This window comes from Bos javanicus, chromosome 25 (assembly GCF_032452875.1).
Source record: "Bos javanicus breed banteng chromosome 25, ARS-OSU_banteng_1.0, whole genome shotgun sequence".
Lineage (NCBI taxonomy): Eukaryota > Metazoa > Chordata > Mammalia > Artiodactyla > Bovidae > Bos > Bos javanicus.
In genome coordinates, this window is record NC_083892.1 from 1,582,057 (window position 1) to 1,598,981 (window position 16,925).

General features: G+C 63.2%; 1 protein-coding gene across 3 annotated transcripts; it reads left to right on the forward strand.

Annotated features, from left to right (window-relative positions):
- Positions 1-5,367: 5,367 nt before the first annotated feature.
- Positions 5,368-16,735, forward strand: NHERF2 (NHERF family PDZ scaffold protein 2). Of its 3 annotated transcripts, XM_061400820.1 has the most exons (7): positions 5,368-5,732; positions 8,029-8,229; positions 13,041-13,220; positions 14,841-14,994; positions 15,072-15,115; positions 15,468-15,530; positions 15,763-16,735. In XM_061400820.1, the coding sequence occupies exons 1-7, from the start codon at positions 5,520-5,522 to the stop codon at positions 15,919-15,921; spliced, it is 1,014 nt and encodes a 337-aa protein (XP_061256804.1). In that variant the 5' UTR covers positions 5,368-5,519; the 3' UTR covers positions 15,922-16,735. The 3 variants fall into 3 exon arrangements, with proteins under 3 accessions (XP_061256804.1, XP_061256805.1, XP_061256806.1); XM_061400821.1 differs by lacking the exon at positions 15,468-15,530 and having other exon boundaries at positions 5,384-5,732; XM_061400822.1 differs by lacking the exons at positions 5,368-5,732; positions 8,029-8,229 and adding an exon at positions 10,070-10,741.
- The last annotated feature ends 190 nt before the right edge of the window (positions 16,736-16,925 follow it).

Here is a 16,925-nt window from a genome sequence, read left to right on the forward strand (position 1 = left end):
CCCCGCGTGTGACCCCTTTCCTCCGAGTTGTGTACTTTGTCATCTGGCTCCGAGGCGCAAACTGCCGCGCCCACGCCCTGGCAAATGTCAGGAGCCCTCCCGCCCGCCGGCCTGCCGGGGGACGCGTTCCCACCACCCCCCGACCCCGCGCCTCCTCCCGCCCCACCCCTGCTCCGCCCTCTCTGCTCCAATCCAGCCGAGATCTGCTTGTCCTTGCGGGGCAGAAGCGGGGCACAGAGGCAGAGACACTGCTGGGGGCTGGGTCCCCTTCTCCCTTTTCTGCCATTGCTGCCCCTCCTTGTAGGGGGTGGGGTCATCAAACCAGGGTCCCCAGGGAGGGGAGGGGTATCTCACGGTGGGGGTGGGGGTGTCCGGCTGCCACATCAACGTGTGCAGGAGGAGAGCAGCAGCCCCCACCCCAGCCTCCCAGGAGCCCCACAGGGAGTCTCCTCACTGTGCCCCCTGGCCAGCCTGGGGAGAACGTCTTCCCCAAGGGAGCAGTACCTTAAGACCTGGCGGCCCATCCCCCACCTCCCAGCGTTCATTTGAAACCTGGATCTCTTTGGAACCCCTCCCTCCCCTCAGCCAAGGGCTGCCAGAGAGGAAGTGGGGACCCCTTGGCCCCCTTGCCACGGCCATGCTCTCTTCCTAGGAAGGAAGGACCTCCACCTGACACCCCCTTGCATCCTCAGAGGCCCCTCAACTGCTGATCCCCTTCTGCATTTCCAGTTATTGTCCCCAGTCCCCCGTATAAATGTGTTCTGCCATCTTGCAAGGGCCTCCCTCCATCTGGGTCCCTTGCCAGTGGTCCCCTCACTCCACCCTTCTGCTCCCCCTTCAACCCTCTTCAATATGAGCCTGGAGTCCCACAACTGTCCTCGACCTTGGAGTGCTTGGTCACTGTGCCAGTGCTGTCTGGCTGCCCTTGGAATCCTTGCTTGGCTGTGTGGCAAGGCAGACCTTGGGGCACCCAGCAAGGACAGGAGGAAGGGTGGCCTCTGGTCTGTCTAGCTCTTGGCTTTGGAAGGCCCACGTGGAGCCAGCCCCCATGCTACCCCCTCTACCCTGGCCTTAGGAAGCACCTTCTGGGGGTATCTCCCCAACTGGCAAAAGCCTCTCATCTCCTGGGTGCACCTTTCTCCCACATGGCCTGCTAGTGTAGTACTCTGTTTGATTCCACCCTTCCAATTCTTATGGCTCCCTGAGTCCGCTCAGTTTCTTTTTTTCCATCTAGGATCTGCACTGGGGGAAGTCGCAGACCACTCAGGTCAACCTACTCCCCCACCCCCCCAAAGTTCTTGTCCCTGCTCCTCACTGAACATGGGTGTCCTGACCTTGTTACCTCCAGCGCAGTACACCTTAAGGGCTCCCACCACTCATGAAACGGAATTCCTACTCTGAGGCCGGGCCCTGTTCTCCTCTCATTCCTCTCCCCCGCCCCCACACACACAGTCTGCAGGAACTCCTGGAAGATTTCAGAGCAGCCCTGTGGCCCCCTCTGCCTGAGCACTCCAGGGCCCCAGGCCAGGTTATATGCCTCTCCTGGGGGCTGCCCCAGCCCTGCACGTCCCCTCGCTAAGGTACACAAATCTGCTTCCCTGGGTCTCAGCGATGCCTCCCTGGTGCTCACCAGGGCCTGACGCCAAGTGGCCTGTGAATGTTTGGGTCACTCAGTGAGGGGCTAGATTTCATGTTGCCTGGAGAAGACGCCCAAGCAGAGCCCATGGGGAGCTCGGCAGAGGCCCACCTTCTCTGTCTACCATCCCCAGGGCGGCCATATGCTCCAGCAGTGCTCACAGCGCTAGGGCGCGGGCCTCACCCGAATCTCCCATCCGGCAAGGCTGGAGCCGTCAGAGCCAGAAGGGTGGGACCTTGGGCAGCTCCCTGGACGCTGCAATCCTACACAGGGCCGGCAGGAGGCGCTGTGCGGCTGCTCTCCTGGGCTGCAGGCGCGGTCCGAGCCTCCGGCGACAGGCGGGGCTGGGGCGGGGGATGGGCGGGGCTGGGGCGGATGGTGGGCGGGAAGAGAACCGGGTAGGCTAGGCAGGCCTCCGGGGCGTCCCCCGCCGAGGATTTTGGACGCCTCGGACCTCATCGGTCCTCCGACCTCTCGGTTCTCTCCTTCTCCGCCCCGGACCTCCTGTTCTCATCTCTTCCCGTTGCGCTGGTCCCTCCGGCTCCCCTCTGGGGCTCTGAAGAGAGGCCTGGCGAAGGCTGAAGGAAGGGGTTGTGAGCGAGGCCTGGTCATCCCGCGAGGCCCTTAATGCCCATTAGGGAGGCCGCGCCGGCCCGAGAAGCGCAGGCCCATTAGCCGGGCGTCAGACTAATGACGGCCCCCACCCCCCACATACCCCCAGCCCTCCCCTCTGGCAGTGACAAGGCCTCTGCCCACAGGCACGCCCCAGAGTCTCTGCCCCATCTCCGCAGGGAGGTAGGTTCAGAGGTCAGAGGGAACCCTTTCCCCCGAAACAGGAGCACAGGACAGTCCCAGCCCAGGTCGATCAGGGGAGAGAGGGACTGGAAGGTCTGACGTACCTCCTGTCCCTCTGTCGCACCCCAGCGTGCCTAGATGGCACAAGTGGGTGAGTGCACCAGCGTGAGGGGGTGGGCATGACCCAGACCTCTGCTCAGCTGCACCTGACTGCCTGCCCGCCCCTCCGGCTCACCACCCCAGCCCCAGCCCCAGCCCGGCCCCAGCGACACAGCTTCCAGCCCAAACACCTCAGGGCACGCTTCCAGGCCACCTCCCAGGCTTCTCCCTTTCCCTGGCGGCCTGGCCTCTCTCGTCTCACACTCCCGCAGAGAGAGGCTAAAGGAAGAGGCCTGGGAGAGTTCCAGAGAGCTGCTCAGAACCATTTTCACCTTCCCTGTCCCTCTCACTCCTTCCTGCTCCCCCTTCTGAGTTGGTCCCTGCAGGTAGTGTGTGTGTGTGTGTACGCATGCACGCGTGCATGCTCAGTCATGTCTAGCTTTTGGCGAAACCAAGGAATGTAGCCTGTCAGGCTCTTCTGTCCATGGGATTTCCCAAGGAAGAATACTGGAGTGGGTTGCCATTTCCTTCCCCAGGGAATCTTCCCAACCCAGGGATCCAACATAAGTCTCTTGTGTCTCCTGCATTGGCAGGCGGATCCTTTACCACTAGAGCCACCCGGGAAGCCCCTGCAGGTAGTAGCTGCTGCATTTATTCTGAAGCTGCTACCCACTCACTTTGCTGCCAGTTCTGATGTCGGCTTTGTTACTCTGTTAACTTTTCTTGGTACTTCCTTGGCTTTTCTTTAGCTTTGGGGCCGGCTTTGTGATTCTGGGAGGCAGTGTTCCTGGCCCCTGGCTGTGAGCACATCCCCTGCTTATTCAACCCTCCAGGGGTGCTCTGTCCCCATCCATCTTCACTCACAGGCTGAGTCCTAGGCTGCAGGTTGATCAGAGAGCGTCTGCTCTATAGAAGAGGAAGAGGTCTCCAAGCATCCTGACCCAAGGGACCAGGAAGTCCTACCTTCCCTACCCCTTGGTCTGGGGGGTCTCCAATCCAGCCACCTCCCTCGACTATGGTATGGCCTCAGAGCATACCTGGCAGGTCCTGGGTTGCTATAGGGTGGGGTGGTATATCGTGGACCCCCACTGTCCATACTCATCCTCACAGACTCCAGGCACCGTGGTACCTACCAGGTTGGGTCCAGGGAGGCCAGTCAAAGGCCAGACAGGCAGACTGTGGACAAACAGATGGACAGATGGAGGTGGCTAGTCAGGCAGGAGCTTACAGCAGCATAAGCGAGGAACTCAGAGGTGGGGGTGGGGGAGCAGCCTTGCTGTTGCAGCCTAAGTGGCTTTTAGGGGCAGCAGCTCGGGTGTGGACACCCAAGGGGCTGTGGCCCAGGAGGCTGCCTAGCGGCGGGCCGTGCTTAGCCAAGGCGAGGAGCCCAGGCTGAAGGCACTGGTGAGGGAAGAAGGAGAGGCAAGGACTGGGCCTGAGCGAGCCTGCTTGTGCCCTCATGGGGAACTGTCTGGGCTGGTTGTGCCTGACACCTGGGGACCAGGTAGGTTCAGGGGGCCAAGCAGGGCTGGAAGGGGCAGGTTGAGGGTGAGCCTGCAGCTCAGCTGGCTTCCTGTATGGGTGACTGAGAAAACTGAAGACTGTGGGCTTGGAATTGCACCCCCCATCCCCGAACCCTGCATGGGTCTCTTCCTTCTCCAGACCTGTTTCCTGTAAAATGGCCTGAGCCCTCGAGGGTTGTTCCGGGTAGCATGTACTCAGAGAGACACATGAAGAATAAGCAGTTGTCCATAGGTTGGGAGAAGGGGGCATTCATTCTGGGGGAGGTGGAGGGAGGGGAGGGGAGGACGGGCTCGGGGACAGGAGGGTCTAGCTGGCACCCAAGCCATCAGCGCATTTCATCCCAGGTCTAGAGGAAGGGGGCAAAGACCCTTTCCTTCCAGCCAGACAAGTGCATGTCATTCCTTCACCCTTTGCAGTCACCCACCGGGCCTGGGGTGGGCAGGGACAGGAGTGAGGGTCCTGGTAGAGGGAGGGGCTGGTAGGGGGAATGTTTACTGGTCCAGCACGGCACAGATGGGCACGGACACTCCTGGGGAGGGCCAGGAAGTCACTCAGCCTGGCCTCCAGGATATAGGGAGGGGCCGCTGCCTGGTCAGTTTCAATCCCCTCTTTTTGCCTCCAGGACCATCCTGGCACTTGGTGATGGGTACGGGAGGGATCCTGATAGAGGAACGGGGCATGGGAGAAGGGAGGGGGCTTCCCGAGGAGGGTGGGCAGAGCCATGGCCCTTGTTCTTACCCTGTGGCCCCTGGGTGGGGGTCCTTCAGCCTAAGGACCGTTTATCTGGCCCTTCTCCCACCTCCAGGGCCTGCCTCCATTCTTGTGCTGTTCATTTAGTAGGTGCGTGGTACTAGTGGTAAAGAACCCACCCGCCAATGCAGCAGACATGAGATACGGGTTCGATCCCTGGGTCGGGAAGATCCCCTGGAGAAGGAAATGGCAATTCACTCCAGTATTCTTGCCTGGGGAATCCCATGGACAGAGAAGCCTGGCGGACTACAGTCCACGGGGTCGCAAAGAGTTGGACACGACTGAAGCAACTCAGCACTCGCCCAGTGTTACTGGCATAGGAAGCAAAGGCACTGGCGCTAAGGAAGCTGCCCAGAATGGGGGCTAGACATAGGGGTCGTGGTGATTCGGGGGGTGCCCTGGCCCTGCAGTGTCCCTCCCGGACTCCCTGGTTTGGCGGGGCCCGAGGCAGGGGAATGGCCAGGGTAGCTTGGACCCGGGGCGGGGGCGGCAGGGCGGAGGGGGCGGAGAAGGGGCGGGCGCGGGGGCGGTGCCGCAGCCAGAGCCCGAGCCCGAACCGGAGGCGACGGGAGCCGAGCCGAGCTGGAGCCTCCGAGGCCGCCACCGGGTCCTCAGCGACGCCGCCGCCTCTGCGCCGCCCCCGCGCCCCTGCCCGCCCTGCGACGGGCGTGAGCGCCGTGGCCAGCCCTTGGCCGGCCGGTGGGCAGCGGGCGCCATGGCCGCACCGGAGCCGCTGCGGCCGCGCTTGTGCCGCCTGGTGCGCGGCGAGCACGGCTACGGCTTCCACCTGCACGGGGAGAAGGGCCGCCGCGGGCAGTTCATCCGGCGCGTGGAGCCCGGTTCCCCGGCCGAGGCGGCCGCGCTGCGCGCCGGGGACCGGCTGGTCGAGGTCAACGGCGTCAACGTGGAGGGCGAGACGCACCACCAGGTGGGTGTCTGCGCTCCGCCACCGGCCCGCCGGCCCGCAGACCCGCCGCGCGCCCCCAACCCCGCAGCCCCAGCGCGCGTCCCTGCCCCGCGCGCCGGTGACCACCCGGGTCGGCGCTGCCTGCGCCCAGGCCTCCGTCCCTTCTTCGAGGCAGGAGGGGATCACACAAGGGCCTCTGTGGGCTCCCGTGGAGAGGTGGGGGACATGGCCCCCGAGGCCGCGGCAGCCGGCCTCCTTCCGCGCCTCCTCCACCCGGGTCGGTCCTGCACCGAGGGGGGTGGATCCTGGCAAGGGAGGGGCCCGCACTGCGGCTCCTCCGGGTCTCAGCCCTCGCTCTTCGCTCTTGGTCTTGTTCCGGCGCAGGGCAGTGTGTGGAGGAGCTGGCACCTCGGGGGTCTCCGTGAGCCTGGGGACCCCGGTGCTTTTCTACCAGCGTGTATATATGTGCGTGTGTGAATGTGCAGGGCCCTCGAGTGCACCTGCCGTGGATTTCACCTCGAGGGCACACCTGTGTGTGTGTGCATCAGTTGAGTGAGTGTGTGTGCTGGACTGTGTGCATGTGAGTATATAGGTTTGCACCCCTAGATGTGTGTGTGTGTGTGTGTGTACAGGTCTGCCTACCTGGAGGTGTGTGAACTGGGTTGTGTGTGTGTGGCCGCGTGTATGTGTGTCCCGGCTGTGTGTCTGCCGGCCGGGTTGTGTGTATCCTTCTGTGCATGTCTGCAGCCTGGTGTACTAGTGTGTGTCCTGGCCCAGGGTGTCTGGATCCTGGTGGGAGTTGCCGCTGTGGGAGCTGTGGTAACACATTCCTGTCCTCAGAGGCTGCTGGGCGGCCTGGCTGGGATCACAGGTCGCAGCCCCCTGCCTCTTGCAGCGGAAGATAAAGGCCAGAAGGAGGTTCTCTGTAGGTTCTAACCCCCAGGGGGTGTCCATCTCCCACTGACCAGGGACTCACATGGCTCGAGACCAGTCTTCTACTGCTTCTACTTAGGGTCTTCTGTGTCCCTCACCCCACCTTTTGCAGGACCAGCCCTGGGCCTTGAGAGTCATAAAATGGCTCTTGGTTGGGCTGGGGGCTGCCCTTTGCTTACATCCTTGGAGGTTTTGTGTTTCCCCCTGTCAGCTGTCCTTCTGTCATTTACTCAGAGTGTCAGCTGGATGGACTGTTTGCTCAAGGAGGGTGAGGGTCAGAGCCGAGAGCTTAGACGGACAGGCCATGGGGAGGGCCTGGCCTCTGTTTAATCGTTGTCGCCACCTTTGCCCCAAGAGCGTGTCCCAGGCCTCCCGGGGTGCTCGTCTCTAGGAGCCTCACACACAGGACCCTGTGAGACCTTCCTACTGTCTTGGCAGGGGGAAGGTACAGTTCCGGTTCCCATTTTACAGATGAGAAAACTGATGCTTGGAGATACTGGGTGACTCGTCTGTGTCCCACAGTCAGGAAACATCAGGGTCCAGGGTTCCTGTGACTCGGGGTGATGGGGAGAGACAGGTGTAAAGGAGGGCTGGGGCAAAGACAGGCCCAGTTCAGACCCTCCTCTTTTGAGAGCATCTACTGGGCCCCACCGGTCCTTCCCAAGGCCTTGGGGAGGGGTTGGGTGTTGCCCTCCCTACACCAATGCCCAGTGGGCACTGCCCTCCTGCAGGCACACACTGGCAGGTATGGCCTTGCACATGCTCTAGACACGTCACAGACACCGTGTAACCACACCTACCCCTGCCCACATCTGCCTACAGCCTCTGAATCCCGCTTTCTGGGTTGTGGGTGTGCACCTGAGTAGGCGCCTTGCCACAGGACCCCAGGTGGTCTCCCTGCAGGTCTAGCAGGAACAGGTTCAAGGTCGGGGTCTGGAAGAGAACAGAAGGCCTAGAGGCGGAAGTTTAGACTGTGTTCCACTCCTGGGAAGACAGAGATAGGCAGAGACCCCGAGCCTGGGACCCAGGGAGTCACGTCTCCCCTTCAAACCCAGACCTAGAGACACCTAGAAGGCTGCAGGCCGCAGGCCATACACATGCACACACCCGTAGACTGAAAACCTGAGGCCCAGCTGAACACGGTCGTTGTCACTTCCCGGGCCCTTGCAGCCTGGGCCCTGATGCCTGCAGCCCCGGGAGAAGAGGGAGGCAACTGCTGGAGCTGGGGGTGGGGGGTGGGGCCGGCGGGCCTCTCGGTCCAGCCGCCCACCGCTGCCTGGGCTCGTGGCCTGCCTGCCGCCCTGGGCCAGCCCGGGGTGGGGCCGCTGCCCTTGTGCTGCCTGCAGTGCCGGCCGTGACCCGGTCCCACACCCGCCTACCCCAGGTGGTGCAGAGGATCAAGGCCGTGGAGGGGCAGACGCGCCTGCTGGTGGTGGACAAGGAGACGGACGAGGAGCTCCGCCGGCGGCAGCTGACCTGCACCGAGGAGATGGCCTGGCGAGGGCTGCCACCGGCCCACGACCCCTGGGAGCCGAAGCCAGACTGGGCGCGAGCGGGCAGCCTCAGCTCCGAGGCCGCCCAGGAGGTACGGCGGGCTCTGCTCACAGCGACCACCCTGGCTGCATCCACACCACGATCTCGTCCTCCGCTGCCCTCCGGGCCCCTTCTCCGCCCCTGCTGACGACCCGCTTGGCTACTTGGAGCCACCCTTTCTGCCCTCAGCCCGTGCTCTCAGCCGTTGCGGTCCCCGCCCCCGTTCAGGCCCTCTCCCCTGGGCTGCTCATCAGAGCTGCTGTCCCAAGAAGGACAGGTCACTTTGACAAGCCGCCCCGTCCCTGGCCTGGGGGCTGAGGGACCTGGGGCCGGGCTGCTAGGGTGTCCCAGGACTGAGCATGCTCAGCTCTGTGCCTGTGTTAGGTGTCTGTCTCTCTGTCCGTCCATATGAGGAGTCTGCTTGTGCTATGACGGCTGTGGAGGGGGCTGGCCCTCCTCTGTAGGGCTGAGAAGACTCTCCAGGCGGGGTCCTCAGCTCAGTGGTGGTCTGTGGGGGCTGGGCCACCTGCCCCTGCTCGCTGCCCCCTTCGAATTGGAAAAGTCAGCTGGGAAGGAGCTGGGGGGGAGGTGTGGGGGCAGCCCAGTTCTGCCTCTCGCTGGGTAGCCAGGCCTGGCGGGGGTGGCCCTGTTGGGGCAGCACATAGAGCTCTCTTTCATGTCCTGCTACCTCCTTTTGTTTTTAAAAGGAAAAAAAAAAAACTCTTAAAGGAGGATTTAAGCCAAAGGGTTCCCCAGACCCCATTTTGAGAACCACTGGCCTAGGGCAGTTTCTGGGTGTCCAGGGGGCCCTGACACCTGCCGTTGCCTGGCTGTCTCCCTGGCAAGCTTCTGGGCCTGTGACCTGGGTGCTGGGGGGCTTCGGGCTTCCCCTGGGGGGAGGGGCATTCCCAGTGGGGGGGAAGGCGGGAGCCTGGGCACAGTCGTGGGCATGAGCCCCTGCCACCCTTTTTGTTCTCTGTGGCTCGAGGGCAGGCTGGGGGTTGGTTAGGGCCACAGTGCCAAGTCCTGGAATCTGGACTTTGCCCCGGAGCCACTGAAGGCCACAGTAGGGGTTTAAGGGTTAGGTTTGTGGTTTCAGGGGAGCCCTGGGACAGCGTGCTGGCTGAGCTCCCCACCACCTAAGAGCTGGAGCCTCCCTCCTTCCCAGGGTACCTCACCCCCAGGAGGAAGCGCCCTGGGCGTTTGTCCATTGACTTAGACACAAATGGCTGAGTTCACCTTCCTGTGGAAAAAGCTGCCCTCGGGCCTTATCTGGAGGATGGGGAGGCACCTTGTCCTTGGGTGGGACCTTCCCCCTCCACTATTTCAGGCTCTGGGGGCTGCAGGAAGCCCTAGGAGGGGTCTTCCGCTGGGTGTATTTTTAGAGGAACAAAGTGGGGCCCGTCTGGTAGGTCCCTCCGTGGTGGGGGCTGGCCTGGGGATGGGGCTCCAGATCACGGGAGTCCCTGAGGACAGGGTCTCTCGGTTTCCACCCCCCCAACCAGCAAGCGGTGATGTAATTGGCTGAGTTCAGAGCACGGGAAGGAGGGGCGGGGGCTCTTCGACCTCCACAAACCAGGCTTAGCTTCTGCCCCCGTGGGCCGTCAGGGAGCCTGCCTGGACGATGCTCGTATACAGGGCTGTCCTGGTGGGGCCCCAATGGCAGTGGGATCGGAGAACTGGGGAGAGATGGATGGCGCGGCTTGCAGGACCAAGATGGTGGTTTGCCCTGTGGGAGGGAGGGAGGGCCCCTCTGGCTCTCGCAGCCTCAGTTTCCTCCCGTTCTGGGCAGGGGTGCAGGAGGTTTGGGAGGGGGGCGCTGGTGTGGCGGGCCCTCCCTGTGGGGGGCTGTCAGAGCTGTCAGTGGTGACTCAGCCCTGCTTCGGGCTGTGCTGGGGTGGCTGCAGCTGCAGTGCAGCTGATCCTGATGGCGGTGATGGGGGCCCACCACCATCAGAGATGGGGCAGCGGGCGGTGCCAGCCGTGGGGGTGTGACAGGCCCCAGGTGCACCTCCCCTCACACCCAGTTCTGGAAGCCTTTGGGGGAGTGAAGGGACAGGGTCCTGCAGCGCATGCAGGGCTTACAGGCAGGCTTTGGGGGGCCTCTGATTCCTGTTCCCTGCCCCCCACCCCAAGCTGCAGCAGGACTGCCTCTTGTTTGGCGGCCAGGGTACCCTCCTTGGCCTCCTGGCCTCCCCAACCCTGGGTCCTGGGAGCAGGGCAGGGCCTCCCAGCAGTTTCCTTCCTTCCTTTCTTGGGACGGAAACCTGGCTGGTAGGGGGCGCCGGGCTGGAGCCTGAGCAAGGGAGGGGGAGTCAGTCACCACCCTGTTCCCCAAAGTGACTCAGCCCCGTGTCCCCACCCGTCCCTGGGGAGCCTGGGCCACAGTGGGAGGTGGATAAATGGGGTGGCAGGCTGCGCTGGCCCGAGAGCTCAGGCCACTCCAGCTGGACGCCCTGCCCGACGCTTCTGTCCCGACTCCCATGGCCCGCTCTGGGAATGCCGTGCCATCCGCCCCGGCCCCGGGAGCCCCTCCACAGAGCCCGTCTCGGGGGCTTGTGCAGGTCAGGCGGCTTGGGGGTGGGGTGGGCAGTGAGGTCACCAGCACCCAGCTTAAGTCTCTGGCACCCAGGCTTGGCAGAGGGGACCCTGGGCACCCTGGTGTGAGCAGGCTGGACCCTGAGCAACAATGGGGGCCTTTCTCTGCCTGGGCTGGTGAGTCACCATATGGTGGGGTGTAGAGCCTGGCTCCAAGAGTTACCCCCATGCCAGTCCTTGGACTGGTCACAGGCAGGGCTGGGAGTCGAGCGCTTGTCCAGCTCAGGGGCAGTCTGTTTGGGACTGGGACTTGGAAGCCCCTGGAAGCCCAAGGGCCCAGCTGGGAGGCGGCAGGAAGAGCTCTGAGCCAGGCTGGAGCGAGGAATGCGAGCAATGCGCTGGGCCAGCCTGCACCCCCTCCCAGCCTGCTGCGTTGGGCCTCCCCCAGGGCCTCCCTCCGGGTCCCCAGGCCACCGGCCTCATTCTTCGGCCACTGCAGCCCCCAGCCTGAGGGTCCAGTGCCGAGTCCTGATCCTAATGCGAGGGATGTGGGCCAGATATTAGTGGTGGGAGATGGCTGCCCTGGTTCTAGGCAGGGAGATGGCCAGTGTGGTCTCGAACCGGAAGTGACTGCATTCAGTCTGGTCTCATGGCCCCGGATGCCCCCTAGTCCTGCTTCCTGTTTGGGGGCCTTGAGAGACCTCGGCCTGGAACCAGTGTGGAGGGCGTGGGAAGAGCCCCCGGGGAGGGCTGTCTCTCACACCACGGGTCACCACAGGGGTCTGTGGAGCCTGTTTGCGCGCCTGTGTTTGGATGTCTGGTCTCTGTGACCGTGTGAGGTGCCTCAGCCATTTGGGCCCACGCCCACCTACCAGGTGTGGTCATGTTACACGTCCAGGGTCCCCGACAGCCCTGGCCAGCCTCGGAACCTGTGGTCTGACAGCCCGAACCTGAGAGTCGCCTCAGAGCCACACACCTGTGCTTGCAGCTGTGTTTGGAGAGGGCCCAGTCTGTGGGGTCCTGGAGAACCTGGGTGTCTGCCCGGCCGATCCCCTGGAGGACAGAGGAGCAGCAGCCCCAGCCCCTGGAATTTCTGGGGCAGATGGTGGCCTGCAGCAGGGGTTCCCGGGGGGCTTTGGGGATCAGGGACGCTTTGGGGATCAGGGATGGGCTCCTGGAGGAGGGGCCCAGGCTGGACCAGAAGGGGTTCCCCACCGGTAAGAAGGCCCAGATGCTGGGGCAAGGTACCATCCTGTAAGGAAGGGCACTCTTGGTTCCACAGCAGGGTGGCCACAGTCAGATTTGGGGGGTTTGGGGTGAGCTTGGAGGCCTGGAGGCTAGCTCTCCCAGGTATGGCCCCCCACCTGGCCCAGTGTCCCTGGCCACACACAGGGAGGTGGAAGGCCAGGCCCCGGTGAGCACCCCCGCCCCGCAGAGTCTCACCTACACGCACACTTGAGCCCCAAGTGCTGGGGAAACCTGAGCTGCTGGCCGCCCGCTCCCTCCGGCCACCGCCATGTTAGACTGAGCGTCGCGGCCGCTGGCCACTCAGTGCTGGTCACTGCCTCAGGCCCCGGCGGGGTGGGGGTCCTGGGGTCTGGCCCCTGCCTGCACAGCCCCCTGCACCCCCTGGCCCAGAGCCCTACTGCAGGATGCCAGAGGTAAATGGAGGCAGGGCCCTGGGGTGTGGGTGGGCACCCTCGGCACCAGGAGCCCCCGGGGCCGGAGGGGCAGGTGGGAGGCAGGCCCCTCTGCTCGCCCACTGGGCTCCAGCCTGTAGGGGTGGGGGGCTGCTCCAGCTGCTCTGGTATGTGAAGGCAAACACAGCTGCAGCCGCCACCAGCCCCAGGGAGACCTGTGGGAGTGTAAACAAAGCTGGAGCCCTACACCAGCAGACCCACACTTGTGGTGCGGGTGTAAACAACAGGCGGGGCTGCCCTCCGGGAACAGAGACGCGGGGCAGCTCACCTCGCCTGCTCCCTACTTGGCTCAGGTCTGCGCCCAGCCCTAGCCTCGACCCAGTGAATTCTCCTAACCCCGCCGTAAGGCCTTTGATCCCATCACAGGTCGACTGGGGGTTTGGAAACTAAGCCTTTGTTCAGGATCCCAAAGTTGGATCATCGTAGGTGGCCTAAGCCCCCCTCACGCCCCAGAACGGGTCTCTGAGACGCGGGGCTGTGGTCAGGTGGGGGTATGAGGCCGAGTGCTGCCTTGGCACCCGGTGGGGCATGGTGTGGGTGTGGGCTGGAGGCCTCGGGGGTCAGCATCTCTCAGGTGGGAGGAGGTCAGAGCTGGAACCTCACCAGGTGTTCCTGACGCCTGCAGGATACCAACGGGCCCCTGAGGGAGCTGCGCCCAAGGCTCTGCCACCTACGGAAGGGCCCCCAGGGCTACGGGTTTAACCTGCACAGCGACAAGTCCCGGCCCGGACAGTACATCCGCTCGGTGGACCCCGGCTCCCCTGCCGCCCACTCAGGCCTCCGTGCCCAGGACCGACTCATAGAGGTACCCACCACTGGGGCTGCGGGGAGCCGGCTGCCCCGCGTGTACACATCTGCACCTGTGTCCTGCTGTGCGTGCCTCTGTGTGTCTGTGCCTGTGTACTTCTGTGTGTGTGTGTGTACGCCTACATGTCTGTGTATCCGTGTCCGTGTGGGTATGTGTCTGTGCCTGCGTGCTGTGTGTCCATGTGTATCTATCTCTGTGTGTGTCTGCACCTGCATGCCTGTAGGTGTGTCCGTGTCTGTGCGTGTGCGCCTGTATGTGTCCCTGTGTATCTATCTGCAACTGCGTGCCTGTATGTGTGTCCGTGTGTATCTATGTCTGCACCTGTGTGCCTGTAGGTGTGTCCGTGTGTGTGCACGCACGCCTGTGTCCATGTGTATCTGTGTGTCTGCACCTGTGTGCCTGTAGGTGTGTCCGTGTGTATCTGTGTCTGTACCTGTGTGCCTGTAGGCGTGTCTGTGTGTATCTGTGTGTCTGCACCTGCGTGCCTGTAGGTGTGTCCGTGTGTGTGTGTGTGTGCGCACGTCTGTGCGCCTGTATGAGTCCGTGTGTATCTGTCTGCAACTGCGTGCCTGTGTGTCCGTGTGTATCTGTGTCTGCACCTGTGTGCCTGTAGGCGTGTCCGTGTGTGTGCACACACGCCTGTGTCCATGTGTATCTGTGTGTCTGCACCTGCGTGCCTGTAGGCGTGTCTGTGTGTATCTGTGTGTGTGTCTGCACCTGTGTGCCTGTAGGTGTGTCCTTGTGTATCTATTTGTGTGTGTGCGCCTGCAGGCCTGTGTGTCCATGTGAACGTATCTGTGTGTGTGTCTGCACTTGCATGCCTGTAGGTGTGTCTATGTCTGTGCGTGTGCGCCTGTATGTGTCCCTGTGTATCTCTCTGCAACTGCGTGCCTGTATGTGTGTCCGTGTGTATCTGTGTCTGCACCTGTGTGCCTGTAGGTGTGTCCGTGTGTGTGCACGCACGCCTGTGTCCATGTGTATCTGTGTGTCTGCACCTGTGTGCCTGTAGGTGTGTCTGTATCTGTGTGTGTGTCTGCACCTGTGTGCCTGTAGGTGTGTCCGTGTGTATCTGTGTCTGCACCTGCGTGCCTGTAGGTGTGTCCGTGTGTATCTGTGTGTGCGCGCCTGCAGGCCTGTGTGTCCATGTGTACGTATCTGTGTGTCTGCACCTGCATGCCTGTAGGTGTGTCCGTGTCTGTGCGTGTGCGCCTGTATGTGTCCGCGTGTATCTGTGTCTGCACCTGCGTGCCTGTCTTCTCTGTGTGCACGCTCCTGTGTGCCTGTATGTGTCCATGTGTATGTGTGTGTCTGCACTTGCATGCCTGTAGGTGTGTATGTGTGTGCACGCGCCTGTGCGCCTGTATGTGTCCGCCTGTATCTATCTGTGTGTCCGCACCTGTGTGCCTGTAGGTGTGTCCATGTGTATCTACCCACGTCTGTGTGTCTGGGCACCAGGCCCTCTGCAGGAGGGAGATTCCGGGAACCTGAGCTGGTGCTCCTCTTGCTGCTGCGGCTGGTGATGACACTGATGAATATTTGATGCCACACCTGGCTGGGTGGCTTAGGGGGCTGGTGGGGACCTTCCCCCAGGCAGCACTGACCCTGTGCCGGTGGCAGGTGAACGGGCAGAATGTGGAGGGGTTGCGCCATGCGGAGGTGGTTGCCAGCATCAAGGCGCGGGAAGACGAGGCCCAGCTGCTGGTGGTGGACCCCGAGACGGATGAACACTTCAAGCGACTGCGGGTCACACCCACCGAGGAGCATGTGGAAGGTGGGCGGCTGCCCTGGGGCCCAGGGCTGGGGTGAAGCATCGGGGCTTGAGTGGTCAGTCACACACTGTCCCCACAGGTCCACTGCCATCGCCGGTCACCAACGGGACCAGCTCGGCCCAGGTGAGAGGGTGGGAGCAGACGGGGGGCTCGGGGACCACAGGGGCACCTCTGGGAGCCCCTCCTGAGACCTCGGTCCTGGTGTCACGTAGTCGTGACACTGAGCCCGGCCCTGTCACTCCCAGCTTTAAGGCCCCTTGGGTCCGGTCCGAGCCCAGCCGCACCCCACCCCACAGGGCACTTGGGCACTTCCAGGTTGCAGTAGAGGCTCAGTGCCATTGCCAGATGCAGGAGTAAATGCAGCTCTGGTGTGTGCACGTATGTGTGCACACGTGTGTGTCCATGTGTACACGTATGTGTGCACAGAGTCTCCTGGGCGGGCCCCTGAAGCCACACCTTACCCTTGGTTTCCCAGCTCAATGGTGGCTCCGTGTGCTCATCCCGAAGTGACCTGCCCGGCTTAGACAAGGACACTGAGGTAGTGGGTGCCCCTCCACCTCCAGTACTGCTGCTCACATGCTGGGGGGGCGAGGCCTTGGGGGCGGGCATCTGTGGAGCTGTCAGCCTGAGCCGTGAGGCCGCCACCTCTAGGAAGCCCTCCTGGACCTGCTGCCAGGTGGCCTCTGGCGCGAGCTCCCTGGGAAGGGCCACCTGCCTGGGGGCTGGGGTCCAGGGCTCACTGGCCACCCGCCCACCATGTCCACCCCTAGGATGGCAGCACGTGGAAGCGAGATCCTTTTCAGGAGAGCGGCCTTCACCTGAGCCCCACGGCAGCTGAGGCCAAGGAGAAGGCGAGAGCCACCAGGGTCAACAAGCGGGCACCACAGATGGACTGGAACCGGAAGCGCGAGATCTTCAGCAACTTCTGAGCCCCCTGCCTGCTCCCCGCTGGCTCCTCCACACGGGCCTGGGCCTTGCCCTTCGGACTGCCCAGAGCTCCCCATGCCCCGGTGGACTGGAGGGGGCATCCTTCCCCCCTAAGCTGGGGTGGTCCCACCACCACCCATGGGGTGTTAGGGGAGTGTGGCCACAAGATGGGCAGAGGGAGCCCCTGAGATGTGAGAGACCCAGAGAGACAGTGAGGGGCAGGGGGAGAAAGAGGGGGAGGGCGAGGGCCAGGGGGGAGGGGCGGTGGTGACCCGCGGGCTGGCCGCCGTGCTGACTGCCTGGGCCTGCTGACTTACAGGAATTTGTTTTTGCTTTTTTCCAGAAAGATCTCTAGCTCCACATATGTTTCCACTTAATAGCAGAGCCCCGCCCCCACCCCCTCAGGACGTGCTCTCTAAATACTTGCAATAAAACAAACCTTTCTCTGCACACCATTTCCCCCCACCCCCTCAGCAGCAGCCATCCCAAGTGGGAGTCCCAGGGACAAGGCTGGGGGCTCGCAGGCTTCAGGGCAGGGGCCGTGGGAGCTGCCCTCTGCCCTTTCCTGGGGTGGGCGGTCTGAGGATGGAGGCCCCGTGCCCCTGAGGAGGGCACCTCTGGACAGGCCCCTCGTGCCTGCAGGGCAGCCCCCAGGAAGGATCTCAGGCTCCGGGCTCGGCCCCTGCCAGGAGCCTCCCTGGAGGAAGCCCATTCTGCCTTCCCTCTGCCCAGATCCCGACCCACCGACTGACATCGCTGTCTGCCCTACAAGCCATAGCGCATGCGCGCCCTCAGAATAAACAGGCCTTTCTTGGACTCTGTCTGTCTGTCCTTCCTGAGCCTGCGTGTCAGAGGCTGGGGGGGCCATGTTCCAGGTAGGGAGGCGGCAGCCCACAGTGTCCCAAGACCCAGCTGAGGCACACAGCCCCCTTCCTAAGCCTCCGCTCCCCAGATCCATCTGCCCGGCCCCTCCCAGCGCACTGGGGACCTTCGGAGCCCTGCCCTC